The sequence below is a fragment of the Dipodomys ordii genome, unplaced genomic scaffold (assembly GCF_000151885.1).
Source record: "Dipodomys ordii isolate 6190 unplaced genomic scaffold, Dord_2.0 Scaffold1000000616, whole genome shotgun sequence".
Lineage (NCBI taxonomy): Eukaryota > Metazoa > Chordata > Mammalia > Rodentia > Heteromyidae > Dipodomys > Dipodomys ordii.
The window spans coordinates 176299-191769 of NW_012284233.1; the positions used below are offsets into that span (position 1 = coordinate 176299).

At 39.8% G+C, this 15471-nt stretch overlaps 1 protein-coding gene across 1 annotated transcript in view; it reads left to right on the forward strand.

Moving 5' to 3' along the window:
* Positions 1 to 15221, forward strand: part of LOC106002757 (protein FAM114A2-like) — a 35687-nt gene extending 20466 nt beyond the window's left edge. Inside the window, exons 6-8 of the mRNA XM_013037566.1 lie at positions 649 to 772; positions 8823 to 8902; positions 15186 to 15221. Of these exons, the coding sequence (XP_012893020.1) occupies positions 649 to 772; positions 8823 to 8902; positions 15186 to 15221 (240 nt within the window). The remainder of the gene's footprint in view (positions 1 to 648; positions 773 to 8822; positions 8903 to 15185) is intronic.
* The last annotated feature ends 250 nt before the right edge of the window (positions 15222 to 15471 follow it).

Here is a 15471-nt window from a genome sequence, read left to right on the forward strand (position 1 = left end):
AGCAGAAACCCAGAAGTGGGGCGTAGGCTTCAGTGATAGAGCACTAGTCTACAGCTGAAGACTGAGGGATAGGGCCAGGCCCAGAGTTCAGGCCCCACGACCAAAAAAAAGTTCTGGCTCTAATCCTAGCTCAGGAGGCTAGATATGAGGTTAGTTGAAAGCCAGGCCAGACAAGTTATCTCTGATAAATCACTCAGAAAGCTGGAAGTGGTGCTGTAGCTCCAAGTGGTACAGCACTAACCTTGAGCACAAAGAGCCTCAGGGATAGCTCCTAGGTCCTGAGTTCAAGCTCCAGGACCAGCAAAAAAAATTAGAACTGGGTACTGCAACCCTAGATACCTAGGAGACTGAAATCTGATTATTATGGTCAGATAAAAGTGTCTGTGAGACTTTTATATCCAATTAACCACCAAAAAGCTGGAAGTGGTGCTGTGGTTCAGCTGTGGTTCAGATAATGGAGTAATAGACTTGAGCACAAAATCTAAGTGACCAGGCCCTGAGTTCAAGCCCTAGGACTAGCACACACACACACACACACACACACACACACACACACACACACACACACTGATGTGTTGGCATCAGTCTTTTCTCCTTGTGAGATTTTTTTCATTCATATTTCCACAATATTTTATTATCTTCATTCAGGTGAAATCTGTCCTTAATTCTCTGAGTGGAGAAGAATTAGAGGCTATAATACTTGAATTAGAACAACTCAAAGACGTATTTTCCCTAGCAGAATTTTGTGAGGAAGAGGAAGAAGAGAAGAAAGGTAATATGAAAACTCAGAATCTGAGTTGGAAGATGCAGTGTATTTATATTTTGCCTTGAGTAAACTACAGTAAATTGTGTGTATGTGTGCACGTGCTCACAACACCTATGCTGGTCCTGGGGCTTGAACTCAAGGTCTGCTTGCTGTCCCTGAGCTTTTTGCTTAAAGTTAGGCCCTCAAGGACTTGAGCCACACCTCTACTTCCAGCTTTTTTTGTGATTAGAGATAGGACTCTCTTGGAGTTATCTTCCTAGACTGGCTTCCAACTATGATCCCCAGATCTCAGCCAGCTAAGTAGCAGTGTGAAAAGGATAGCCACTGGTACCCTGCATCTCTCTCTCTCATTTTTGCAGTGAGAATTTTCATGTAGAATCCTTTTTGCAACTTTCCCCCTGTCTAGGTGTTCAGACATGTCACCTCTTGCTTATGTCTTCTTTTTTTTTTCCTGTCAGACTCCTTTTAGCATCCCTCATACTGATATTGTTCATATACCCCTGCCAGTGTTTACAGTTAAAGACTGCTCTTTTCAGAGTTTCTCTTCAGTTTGACTGACATTTCTTTATATCTCTGGATACTTCAGCTGTACCTTGTGACTTGTGGGACCCTTAATCCCATCTTGAATTGAGGCAGAAAAGGTGGTAGTACCTAAAATGTGAGTGACACTCTTCCCCCGTCCCCGCCTCCACAATTTAAAGCCTGCTGTATCTCTTACGAAATACGAATGTTGAAGCTGCTCATTTTTTACAGTAATTAGGTAATGTGGCAGTTAATATAAAATATAATTTCTGGACAAATGAATAATTAGGTTTGTTTTATTTTAACATTTAATTAAATATATTTCTAACATATTCTTTGCTAATTGGCTATTTTTAAAAAGTGTAATGAATGAATTCACTTTTGAATTTTTCTTTTAAGCTGGTCCTAAGACTTGAACTTAGGGCTTGGGTAGTACCCTAAACTTTTTTTGCTCAGGGGTAGTGTACTACCACTTGAACCACAGCACCACTTCTGTCTTCTTTTTAGTAGTTTATTGGAGAAAGTGTCTCACAGACTTTCGTGCCTGAGCTGGCTTTGAACCATGATCTTTAGGTCTTAGTTTCCTGAGTAGCTAGGATTACAGGCATGAGCCACCAGTGCCTAGCCCATTTGTAGTGTTTAATTGAACTACATGCTTTGCCATGGAATGCCATTTTCACTATGAAGTATACAAGTGGTCACAGAGACTAGAATTCTTTATTTGGGGGAGGGGGGTCTGGTCAGGGGGCCTGAACTCTGGACCTGGGCGCTGTCCCTCAGCTCTTCAGCTCAAGGTTAGTGCTCTACCAATTGAGTCACAGAGCCACTTCCGGTTTTTTTCTTTTTGCGTATGTGGTTCTGAGGAATCGAACCCAGGGCCTCATGCATGCAAAGCAAGTGCTCTACCACTGAGCCACCTTCCCAGCCCAGAGACTATAATACTATTTGGTGAACATTTCTTAAAAGTGAATGAAATGAGCCTTTACAACAAGAAAAGCAACTATGTATGAGTCATGATATACATTCAAACTAACTTTCAATTTTGTAGAATGGATTTATTGATCTGTTGAGCTTTGTAGCTTCCCAGTGCTGTTTACAGACTATGCTGATGAAATCTGTGTTGAAAATAACAGCTATATTCATTCATTTCAAGACAGTTGGTCAGCATTTGAAAGATTTGTGTGACTCGGAGTGAGTATTTTCCCATTATTTAATGTGTGATGTTAGCAAATGATGCACAGGCAAAAGAAAAAAAAGACTAATGGATTTTAATTCAATACATCCAATCAGAAAATCTTATGGTATAGCTTCAGGCTCATTGCTATGTATATCATTACAACTAAATTTTAAGAGATGACACTAGTTGAGTTTTAGTATAGTATTAAGGAATATGTAAGCATTTCCTTTACTGATAATCTGAGAAGGCTACTAAAACTTCTTCCTTTTCTAACTAAGTGACTTTGTGAGGTAGATTTCCTTCATATACTTAAAACAACATACCCCAGTAGACAGAGTGTAAAAGCAGATAAGAGAATACATGTGTCTTTCATTAAGCTAAAGGATAAAGAGATTCATTAAAGATGTAAAACAATTGTATTATTCTGCTGAAATTTCACCTTTTGTGGAAATTACAGTTATTTTCAATAAATGTATATTAACAAGTACTGTTTTTTTTCTTAAGTTTGCAAAACTACCATAAGCACTTCAGTTCTAATTTTTCTTTTGTTTGGGATGGGAAACTAGGAATTGAACTCAATACCTGATGCTTTGCTCATTAGATGTGTTCTACTTTTTAACATATCTGTCTGTATCTGTCTGTTTCTTTAGTGTGTGTGTGTGTGTGTGTGTGTGTGTGTTTTTTATGTAATTTATTTTTGTGCCAGTCCTGGGCTTGAATTCAGCACCTAGGCATAGGCATTGATACTGAGCTGCACTCTACCACTTGAGTCACAAGTGTTTTTTGTTTTGTTTTGTTTTTTTTTTTCTGAGTAGTTTATTGGAAATAAGTCTCACTGACTTTCCTGCTCCAGCTAGCTTTTTTTCCCTCTAATTTGTGTTTTTTTATTGTGAAAATACTGTACAGAAGGGTTACAATTACACGAGTAAGGTAATGAGTACATTTCTCATCAAGCATTGTTGCTACCTCCTTTGTTTCCCCTTCCCCTCCCTTCCCCCGCTAAAGTTGTAAACTTTTTTCATAACGTCTTGTACATCTCATTGTTGCAGTGGGTCCACCTGTATCCCTATTTAAACACTTTGTTTTTCCTTTCCCCTCCACAAATTATACCAACATCCAATACAGTGAAAAGAGGGGTTATACATTGGAAGCCAGCTAGCTTTTAATAGCAATCTATGGCTCTCAGTCTCCCGAATCTGTAGCTAGGATTACTGGTGAGAGCCACCAGTTCCTACCTCTACTTACATTGTTTTTATCAGTTGTGGGGCCTAAACTCTGGGCCTGGGCACTGTCCCTCAGCTCCTCAGCTCAAGGCTAGCACTCTACCACTTAAGCCACAGTGCCACTTCTGGCTTTTTCTACTTATGTGGTGCTGAGGAATCCAACCCAGGACCTCATGCATGCAAAGCAAGCACTCTACTACTGAGCCACCTTCCAAGCCTGTCTACTTACATTTTTAATTAGCTCTTTGGGGGCTTTCAAAGATTTAAAAGTATTAAGAGGTCCTGACTAGTATGAAGGCTGCAAAATTAAAATTTTCCAAATGTCAGTGCATTTAAAGATGGCTTTCTCTTTTACTTTTTGAACTGTCAGTGTGCTTGTCACTAATATCCTCTTAACCTCATTTGGTTTTTTTCTATTTCTAATCTACTGTAAAATAACTAGTCTTCAAGTTTTCTACAGAAAGACTGAACATTTTTCAGGGAGGGACTTTCTTTACTCCTTGAGTACAGATTTTCTGCAGACTGGGACATTTTCTTTTTTGTTTGTTGTTTTCAGCAGTGTATTCTAAGAGTTCAAACTAGACAGTTGTATAACACCTTACTAATAAATGACTATTTAGTCTACGTAAAAGCTTGCTTCCTGATTAGAAAATATTTTCTAATGGCTCACACCTGTAAACCTTGCCACTCAGGAAGCTGAGATCCAGGATCTGGGTTTAAAGCCAGCTCACCAGCAAAGTCTGTGAGACTCTGATCCCCAGTTAACTACCCAAAGCCCAAAGTGGAGCTGTAGTCAAGTGATAGAGTATTAGATTTGAGCTGAAACAGCTCAGGGACAACACCCAGGCCCTGAGTTCATGCCCCATGACTTGCACAAAAGAAAAAAGTTTTTTGAATGTACGTTCTTAATGTTGTTCTGAAATATTGAGGTGGCAGTTAACTATGATGGGCTTTGGAGTTTTCCACTGTGTTAAAATGAAGATCTGTCATTTACTAAAGCCATGTGACCTTGAAAAGTTCCTTGATACTGAGCTGTTTTCTCATCTATAAGGTAACCCAATCTAATTCCTCACAGGTTGTTAAAATAAGTACTAAATGAAATACTGTATTCAGGGGCTGGGAAGGTGGTTCAGTGGTAAAGTGCTTGCCTTGAATGCATGAGGCCCTGGGTTCAGTTCCTCAGCATCACATAAGCAGAAAAAGTCGAAGTGGCGCTGTGGCTCAAGTGGTAGAATGCTAGCCTTGAGCTGAAGAGCCAAGGACAGTGTCCAGGCCCAGAGTTCAGGCTCCACAAACAGAAAAATAAATAGTGTATAATAGTCTTAACTAAGAGATACTAATTATTTTCATGATTCCAAAGATATAATAGATTAAAAAAATCTTCTTTTTAGATGGCTTAACTTAGGAAACACATAAAGCCATTGTGATGTGTTTAGATAGTTGCATTTTTTTCTAACTAGGCCTCAATATGGCAATTGTGTTATTTATAAACTTATTTGTGCAATTAACAGCATTCGTTCATGTAATCAGCATCTCGTTTTGCCCACGAATGGGACTCTTGATCTTTAAATACCATTCAGAGGACTTGGAGGGATTTTCTAAACAGTTGGATTTTTATCTATTATGTTCACCAGAAATGACTCTGAAAATAGACTCCTTCCCAGCTCCTCTCACAATCTGTGCCAGCCCTCCTCAGTGATATTTGTTGTGATGTTGGCATTTAATGATATCTCAATGAAGTATGGAAAAAATGGAAGTAGCTAATGGGCGATAAATTTAGGAACCTAGGAACCTGGTGGTGTGGCAGTGTTGGTCATCTTTTTCCATCAGCATCCTTGGTTCTTACCATCCCTTTGCCTAATCCTATTTTGGGAGAGCCCTTCCTTCTTGCAAAGTTCCTCCAAAGCCCACACTTTATTATTTTATTTATTTATTTATTTATTGTTGTTTTTGGTGCCAGGACCACAGTCCACAGTTTGAACTGAGCTGATGTCTTACCACTCTGAACCAAGATACCTTTTTCTTGCTAAGTGGAGATAGATCTAAACAGAATTTTCTGCCTGGCTGGCTTTAAAGGTCCATTCTCCAAGTCTCAGTCTCCTGAGTAGCTGTGATTATAGCCATGAACCACCAGCACCATCCTACATACTTTCAATGCAACTTCTCCTTACCACAGTGCCAGTCCCCAAACACAGAGCCTCAGCCAAGTCCTCTAAGACAGAGTTCCACCTCTAGCCTAATACTGAGCCACACTCCTGCCTAATATATATTTCATTCTGTGGAAAGCATTTGGCAGTGATCTTCCACCATTGTTTACCTTTGTTTATGGTGGTACTGGGGTTTGAGCTCAACTCACTCAAAGTCAGTAGGCAGGCACACTACCACTGAGCCATGCCTTGGGCCCCTTTTTCCCTTGACTGTTTTCAGGGAGAGTCTGGTTTTTCCTGGATGCATGTCTGAACTAGAGTTACCCATGTCAGTCTTCCTGTCATTGTTAGGATCACAGGCACTTGCCACTGTGTTCAGCTTCTCTGTTGAGATGGAATCTCCTAAAATTTTCTGCCCAGGTTGGGCTGGAACTGAGATCCTCTTAATTTTGGCCTCTCACATTAATGTAAGAGGATGAGCAGATACTACTGTACCAGGCTATGGCTGAGAAGGGGATCTCACAAACTGTGCTGCTAAGCCTGACCTCAAATTATAATTCTCCATTCTCACCTCCCAAATAGCTAGGATTACAGATATGAGCCACAACACAATTGTTCACAACTCTTACCAAAAAAAAGTTTATTTAAATAAACTCAAACATAATACATTGTATATTTGTACATTTGTAAATTCAATGTACATATTCAAATATTAATTATATTCTAAGTATATATTAAATATGTTTAGAACAGAGTGAGATAAATATAAATAAAAAATTCTGCATGCCATTGGATCATTTTGTCAATACTTTGTGATATTGGTATCTCATTATGTTTTCAGATTAATTTCTTGCACCCAGCAGGATTTAGTTGTAATGACAACCTACAAGCCAGGTTTTAGATTTTTTTCATAGTAGGATATAATTAAATGTTGCTTAAATGAGGTACATAGGTAAGGATGGTATTAATGAGATCACCTTCACAATCCATGTTAAACTTGGATTGCTAAGTCATTTTAATTCTCTCTCTTAAATGCCAACTGAGAGGGACAAATGAGCCATGATACATTCCCCCCTCCCACCAACCAGGGACTTTTGGAGACAATGGCAGGTATAAAGAAGTAATAATTTGCCCTTTGAAGCTATAGACTGGTGATTAATAAATATATAGATTCTAAAGTCTAAAACATTAGGCTGGTCTCAAAGTGGGTGAATGGATAGGATTTAGATGTGTAAAGAGAGAAAGAATATTTCCTGACAATTTGTTTGTCTGTCTTGATTATAGTTTGCTCTTGACTTATCCTTATGTTTGCATGTTTCTCTACTAAGGTGTTCTGTGTTCCCATCTTCATGATAATTTCAACATTTTCCTTAGCACCCTTCCAACATTTAAGAATCCTTTCTCCCCCTGATTTACACATCACTGTCTCTTACTTGGATCATGGATTATTGACTCAATTTTACTTTCTTGTTTATTCCTAGATTAGTGCTGATAAGTTCTGTACTCAGCCACTAAAGTGATCTTTCTTTGATTTAAATTTGATCTTACCTGTCTCTGTTTTAAAAATCATCAGTAGTTCCTCATCTCTTTGGTAGAAACTTTGAAATATTAAGAGGGTATAAAGGCTCAGTCTTAGCTGGATCTTATTTTGTTGTTTTTTCCTTTGCTTATTCTAAACTTCCTGCTATGCTTTCATCCCCCTAATCTTGGCACTCATTTTCTCTGCCTGAAACTCTTCCCATTTTATTGGATAACCTGGATTCTCCTGGAGTCTTACTGTCCCAACTTGAATTCCATTTTCTTTTATTCTTTTTCTTTTTTTCTGGTCCTGGGGCTTGAACTCAGAGCCTGGGCTCTGTCCCTGAGCCTCTTTTTGCTGAAGTCTAATGCTCTACCACTTGTGCCACAGTGCTACCTCCAGCTCTTTCTGTTTGTGTGGTACTGAGGAATCAAACCCAGGGCTTCATGCATGCAAGGTAAACACTCTACTACTAAGCCACATTCCCAGCCCTGAATTCCATTTTCTTTATATAATATCTGCTTCATACTCTCCATTCATTCTTCTGTAATGTGGTGCAAAGAACATTGAGAGTGGAGGCCAAGGTTTAACTTCTGATCTTTGCTAGGAGATCTTGTAGAAATTCTTGACCTCTTCCAGCCTTCATTATCTTTATCACCCAAGTGTGATAATACCCACTTCTCTTATAAGCCCATTAAGAACATCCATTGACATACTGTGCACAAAAAAATTCTATAAGCATGTCAGCCAAAGATGTTTGCCATGGCAAAGTTGGTGGTGACAACAAGAATGATCCACCCAAGGAAGCATTTAGCTTCACAGCTTGGGTGACCTTCCTGAACCATCCAGGCCAAACTAGTGCTTCCTATGCCTCTGTCCTGGATTTTCACTCAGCTTAAATTGCTTGCAAATTTACTGAGTGGAAAGAGAAGCTTGAACGCAGATCTGGTAAGAAGCTGGAAGCTAGTCCTAAATTCCTGAAATGTAGTGATGCTGTCATGCTTCATATGGTTCCAGCAAGCCTGTGTATGTGGAGAGCTTCTTTGACTATTCTCCTATGGATCATCTTGCTGTTTGTAATAGGAGATAGTTGCTGTGTGTGGCATCAAAGCTGTGGAAAAGAAGTCTGCTGGAGCTGGCAAGGTCACCAAGTCTGCCAAGAAAGCTCAGGAGGCCGAGTGAATATTATTATCCCTACCACCTGTAGCTTCAGCTTAACCAGTGGTGGAAGAAAAGTGTCAGAAATGGTTGTCTTAATTGGACATTATCTGAAAGACTGGATAATGATAACAATGCATCAGAAAACCCTCAGAAGGAAAGGAAAAAAATTGTATAAGCACTCATATTCCATGCTCATTAAATTATTATGACTACTTCTGCTGCCTTCACTCCTCTTCCTTCTTACCTTTCTTGTGAACCTCAGCATTTTTGCTGGAATATTTTTCATGTGAGACTTTGTTTTTTTCAGGAGATGAAGATTTTTCTGAAGGGATAACAGAGCTGTTTTCCCAGCTGTACATCTCCTGCAAGCCAGACAAACTTGCCAGGGTAAGTTATTACTTCTTGGTGATTTTGATTCATTTATTTGTGACACTTCAGTGAATTAAAAACTGAGATAGTAACCATTTACCATATGGAAGTAAGAGCCTTGGGCAAAGCCTTGCTCTTTGTTGGTGACTTGGGAGCTATATGCATATCCAAGGTCAGAGAGGGGTAGGGAGGTTCTATATCCAGAGAAATATTTAATACAACATATATTCGGTTGCCTGCTCATGCACAGGACAAGGGATGCTTTTTCCTTTTATGCCTATCTTTCCTAGGCTCAGGAGACATTCTATAAACCAGTAAGCACCAGGCACACAATGCTTTCTGGACAGAGGGAGCTGATATAAGTCAGGATGTCCTCTTTGCTCCTAAGTCCTAGGGTAAGGAACGTAACACTTGATCTTTTTGCTTTTCTTATTAGATAATAAATTTTATTATGGAATGTCTTGTGTAGAAGAAAGACATTCTTCAAGGAACAAAGTAGCAGAATTGCACATTCCTGGCCGGCCTGTGCTAGCAAAGTTCTACCTCAAAAGAAGAAAAAAACACATAAAGAAATACATGTTTAAAATCTACTGAATGTAAGAAATAAAGAGTACAGTTTCCTGTGACTATATAATGTCAAGGAGTTTCCTGCAAACAGTAGCCTCTAAACTGGGATGATTTTTTATTCTTTATAGGGAAATAGTAATAACATTTATTATTATAACCACAATTCAGTGACATTCAGTACATTTCCAGTATTGTAGAACCATCACCTTTATCTTATCCAAAACATATCCATCACCCTCAACAAAAATTTGGGGCCATTAAACCATTCAGCCCTCAATCCACAGTAGCCCTGAGTTATTTTCTGTATCTGTGAATTTTCTTACTCTTGGTACTTTATTGTTGTAGTCTGAATGTTTGGATTTCCATAATTTTCATATGTAACACTTGATCTTTTATTCTTATCCCCCAATGCATGCATTCTCCATGAAGCCTTCTCAGAACAATCCTCAGGAACTCATCTTCTGCAGTTCAAGTGCATCTCTTCACTCTATTCAATCTAGTATTGTTTAAAAATAGTCAAATTTAGGAAAAGTCACAAAAAGAATATAAACTATTTCTGTGATTTTTATGCAAATTCAGTTGGTTAATATTTTCCTTCATTTGCTTAATCACTTATGCTTGCATGTATGTTCTCTTTGTGGACATACATTTGAGATTAAATTGTATATTTCATAGTTCTCTATTCCTACATATTTAATCTTGATCTCAGGACAAAAATGTCCCATTATTACATAGCCACAGTATAGTTATCAGATTCAGTAAATTAATCACAATGCCATACTTTTGCTTAATCTTTTGTCTATATTCCAGTTTTGCCAATTGGCTCAATTCTGTCCTTATCAATTTTTTTCTCTAAAAACCAATACATGATCATGAATTATATGTAGTTGTGTATACTTGATCTCTTTTAGTCTATAATAATTTATCAGCTTTTCCTTATCTTTATAACATCAATATTTTTGAACAACACAAGAACCTCCTTCCCTTTAGTAACTAGGATGACAGTATCAGTGACTGACAACTGGCAAATGTAGAGTTCCTGAGGGTAAAATGTGTTTTGTTTTGTTTTTTACAAAGTATGAGGCTCATAGTAAAAAATCTTCAGTGTTGATGACCCCATTGAAACTAGCTTAGTATTCTAAATATACATGCAGATGTTCAGTAAGCAGACATGTTTCTCTATTTTTATTCCAGGTAATTTGCTAGGTGCTAGGGAAGTAATGATGAGAAGGACATAGAAAAATCACAAGAATAAAAGAAATCATGTTAATAAATATTTTTGAAGTCAATAATTGCATGTGGTCAATAATTCCCCATGTGGTCCCATGTGGCAATTCTTGGAAGGCAGTTTTCAAATAATTGAAATTTTTGTCATTGAGACATAGGATATAACAGGGGCATTGGCCTGGTTGTCTGCACACTAAGGATGTAGGGAAAAGTGCACTGGAGGGTGTGGTACTGGGAATAATTTCTTTTTAAATTTTTCTTTACGTTTTTTACCTTTTTTCTCCAGGCTAACAGGTTTCATACCTTGAGCCACAGCTTAATTACTCACTTTCTTTTATCTTTGTTTCTTTTTGCCGGTCTTGGGGCTTGAACTCTTCTGCCTGGTCACTGTCCCTGAGCTTCTTTTTTTGGGGGGGGGGATCCGGTCTTGGGCCTGAACTCTGGGCCTGTGTGCTGTCCTTCAGCTCTTCAGCTCAAGGCTTGTACTCTACCACTTGAGCCACAGCATCACTTCCGGCTTTTTTTCCTACTTATGTGGTGCTGAGGAATTGAACCCAGGGCCTCAAGCATGCAAGGCAAGCGCTTTACCACTGAGACACTTTCCCAGTTCCCTTGTGAGACTCTTATGTCCAATTAACCACTCAAAACCCAGAAGTGGTGCTATAGCACAAGTGGTAGAGCACAAGCCTTGAGTACAAGAGGCTCAGGGACAGCACACAGGTCCTGAGTTCAAACCCCACAACTGACAAAAAATACAGAAAGGAAAAGAGTAGTACAAGAAGCCAAGATGACGATACAGAGTCTTGAAAGTTGAGAGCCAAGGTTCAAAGCCATCCTAGGCATGAAAATCCATGAGATGTTTTTCGCCAATTAACCAGCAATAGGTAGGAAGCAGTGGAGCTCTACCCTTGAGCAAAACTCCCCAAGTTCAAGCCCAGGAATAGCACAAATGAAAAGAATTCTAATGGACTTTCCTGCCCAAGCTAGATTCAAAACACAAATGCTCAGATTTCAGCCCTCTGAGCAGGTAGGATTATAGGTATGAACCATATTTTTTAAAATCTTGAATTGCCTCTAATATTTTTGCCCTCCTTTTCACTTAATTTTTTATTCCTTTTCTCTTTTTTGTAAGTTCATGTCATCTAGCTTATTATTTAGGCCTGGCCATTCTTTCTGAGGTTTTTGTTTTGAGTTTTATTGGTTGTTTTGGAGCTTGTTATAGTACTTGAACTCAAGGGCTGGTCATTGTTCCTAATTTTTTCTCAAGGGTAGTAGGCTTCCCACCTCAAGACACAGTTCAAATTGTGGCTCTTTAGGCATTTGTCTTTCTTTCTGCATTTATTTTAGGTGCTGATCCTCTGGCTTGAACTTAGGACTTGGGCTTTTTTGCAGAGTTTTTGCCAAGTTTTTGTTGTTGTTTTTGTTTTGTTTTTTCTTTATTGCTAGTCCTAGGGCTTGAATATAGGGCCTTAACTTTTGCTAGTCATAAAATCAGGGCAGAGACACTGTGTCTGAGGTTTTTCCCTTTCTTTCTCAAGACTAGCAGTCTCCATGGCTTGAGCCACAGATAAAGTTCTGGCTCTATTTATTTATTTATTTATTCATTCATTCATTTTTGGTGCTAGGGCTTAAACTCATGACATGGACACTCTCCTGCTTAAAGTCAGAGCAGAGCCACTATGAATGAAACATTTTTTGTATTGTTTTTCTCAAGACTAGCAGACTGTGACAGCTTGAGCCACAGCTTCATTGATGGCTTTGTTTATATAATGTTCTCCACCCTCCCCCCCCGTTCCTCCCCCCCACACAGGCAAAAGCTGTAATGTTCATTTTTCGACATAATCTCTTGTACATCTCATTGTTGCAATAGGTCCACCTGTATCCCTATTTAAACAATTTGTTTTTCCCCTTCCCCTTCCCCTTCACAAATTATACCAACATCAAATACAGTGAAAACGGGGGAGTTATTTATTTTTTGGTTCTGGTCCTAGGGCTGGAACACAGGGAGTGGTGACTGTTCCTAGACCTGAAATCAGGGCAAGATCACTGTGCAGGAGTCTCTCCCCTGTCCTGAGCAAGGCTGACAGGCTCTGAACCTTGAGATGCATCTCAACATCTGGCTTTGTAAAACAAATTTGGTAATTCATAGCTGATAAGTGTCTCATGGGGGAGCTGGGAAGGTGGCTCAGTGGTAAAGTGCTTACCTTGAGCTGAAGAGCTAAGGGACAGCATCCAGAGCTAGAGCGGGCCCCGTCACCCACAAAAAAGAAAAAATAAAAAGAAAGCTGGGTGCCAGTGGCTTACGGCTGTAATCCAAGCTACTCAGGAGGCTGAGATCTGAGGATTGCAGTTCAAAGCCAGCCTGGGAAGGAAAGTCCGTGAGACAATTATCTCCAATAAACCACCAAAAAACCAGAAGTGGCACTGTGGCTCAAGAGGTAGAGCACTAGACTTGAGTTGAAGAGCTGAGGGACAGTGTGTAGGCTGAGTTCAAGCCCCATGACCAACCAAAAAATAGATTCTCATGGGAAGACAGGGACATTACCCAGGCTCTAAAATCAGAGGATAGTGGTTCAAAGGCAGCCTGGGCAGGAAAGTTGTTGAGACTCTCATCTCCAATTAATCACCAAGTGTTTGGAAGTAGTATAGTTCTAGTCTTGTGCAAAACAGCACAAGTTCAGGCCCCAGTACTGGCACACATGCCCAGGCTGACTATGAACTACAATCCTAAGATTTCAGCTTCTACAGTAGCTAGGATTATAGGCATGAGCTACTACTTAAAAATATTTCATTGACTTTTCTCTTTTTTTGCCATCTTCTCATTTCTCGTGTGTGTGTGTGTGTGTGTGTGTGTGTGTGTGTGTGTGTCCTGGTGCTGGTTCTAGAGCTTGAACTCTGGAGCCTAGCCACAGTCTCTGAATTTGTTTTTCTTTTATTTTTGATGCTGTTCCTAGGGCTTGAATTCTGGGCCTAGTCCCTGTCCCTGAGTCATTCTTTTGTTGTTGTTGATGGTGGTCCTAAGGCTTGAACATAGGGCCTGATCACTTCCTGGGTTTGAAAGCAGGGCAGGGCCACTGTGTATGAGGGTTTTTGTTGTTTGTTTTCCCTAAAAGGAAGCAGTCTCTGTGGCTTGAGCCACACAGATCAACTTCTCACTTCTTTTACTTTTTGGCAGTTCATGGAAGATAAAATTCTCATAGAAGATAAGAAGCTGAGGGTACTATATCAGCACCTGAAATCTGAGGATTGAGGTTGAAAGCCCAGGCAGGTAAGTCCGTAAGATATATCTCCATTTAATCCCCCAAAGAGAAGAAGTGGTAGAGTGCTACCTTTAAGAAAAATATTTCTATTTCAAGCTCTGGCTTCAAGACCCAGGACTGATACACATTCACAAATCCCTAATGGACTTTTCTGCCTAGTTTGCCTTGGAACCGAGATCTTCAAGTTCTGTCTTTTGTGTAGCTTGAGCTCCAGGTGTAAGCCACCAATTCTCTGCTCATTTTAAGATTTGGAATTGGCGCTTTGTGCTCATCTTCCATTCTGATTTTATTTATGTATTTGTATTTAATTAATTAATTATTAGTTGTCCTACCCTATGTATCTGGGCCTGGTCACTGTTATTTTGCTTTTTTGCTCAAGGCTGTTGCTTTACTACTTGAGCCACAGCTCTACTTCTGGCTTTTTGCTGGTTAGTTGGACATCAGAACTTCATGGAATTTCCTGCCCAGGTGGGCTTTTAACCACCATCCTGAGATTTCATGCTTCTAACTGGGATTACATGTCAGCCACCAAAAAATGTCTGACTCACTCAATTTTAATATTCTTAATAGGGTCTTATACTTTTTTATTCACATTATAATGATGATGTCGATGATGATGATGATGATGATGATGATGATGTGCAGGTCATGGGCTTGAAATCAGGGCATGTGTGCTGTCCATGATCTTCCAGTTGAGTCTCAGCTCAAGGTCTGGAATTTTGTCTATTTCTTTTTGCTTCTTTCTTGGTGGTTAATTTGAGAGAATTGTCTCATGGAAAAGCTTGGCACTACTCAAGAGGTTGAAATCAGAATTGTGGTTTCAAGCCAGTCCTGGCAAGAAGTCCAAAACACTCTTTTCTTTTTCTTCTAAGTGTTTTGTTGTAATGAGAAAGATGGGGTGCAGTGGAGTTGCAGTTTCATTAGCAGGTAAAAAAGATGTTTGTTTTTGAGCAATGGCCTCCCAAAGTACACTGCCTCCTGGCTAGGGATGGTCAACTGATGGTTAGAATGCCTTCTGTCTTCCTTCTGTGACCTATTGCCCTGGTAACCGATTGTTTACAAAGATGTGATCCTGACTCCTGAGCAACAGGAAAAGGCACAATATCATTCCTGGGTTGGGATGAAAACCAAGTGGATCCCCCCATTTGGTGTGCTGCCTTGCTCTGGGGGGCAGGATGATAGTGCACCCTTCTATGAAGAAAGAAAATAACTTGAACAATTCTGTCCTCTTTGTTCATTTCTGACAGATGAGGGATGTGAGACACATTCATGGAATCATCTAGGGGACTTGTCCAGGATCTCCATTGTGTCTGGGAAGGAAGGGCCCCAAGTTTTGCTGCAGAGAGATGCATCCTGCAGTGCCGTGGCCCTGGCTTGCTCCAGTGCCAGTGATTTCCCAGATCAGGAAATGTCACCAGATGCAGGTAAAATAGCTTTCAGGACATTTGTCCTGATGACCATGGAAGCCCATGCCTAGGCCAGTGTAAGCAATGGTGACACAGTGGTGCTCGTGTGGCTGGGAGTATCGAAGTA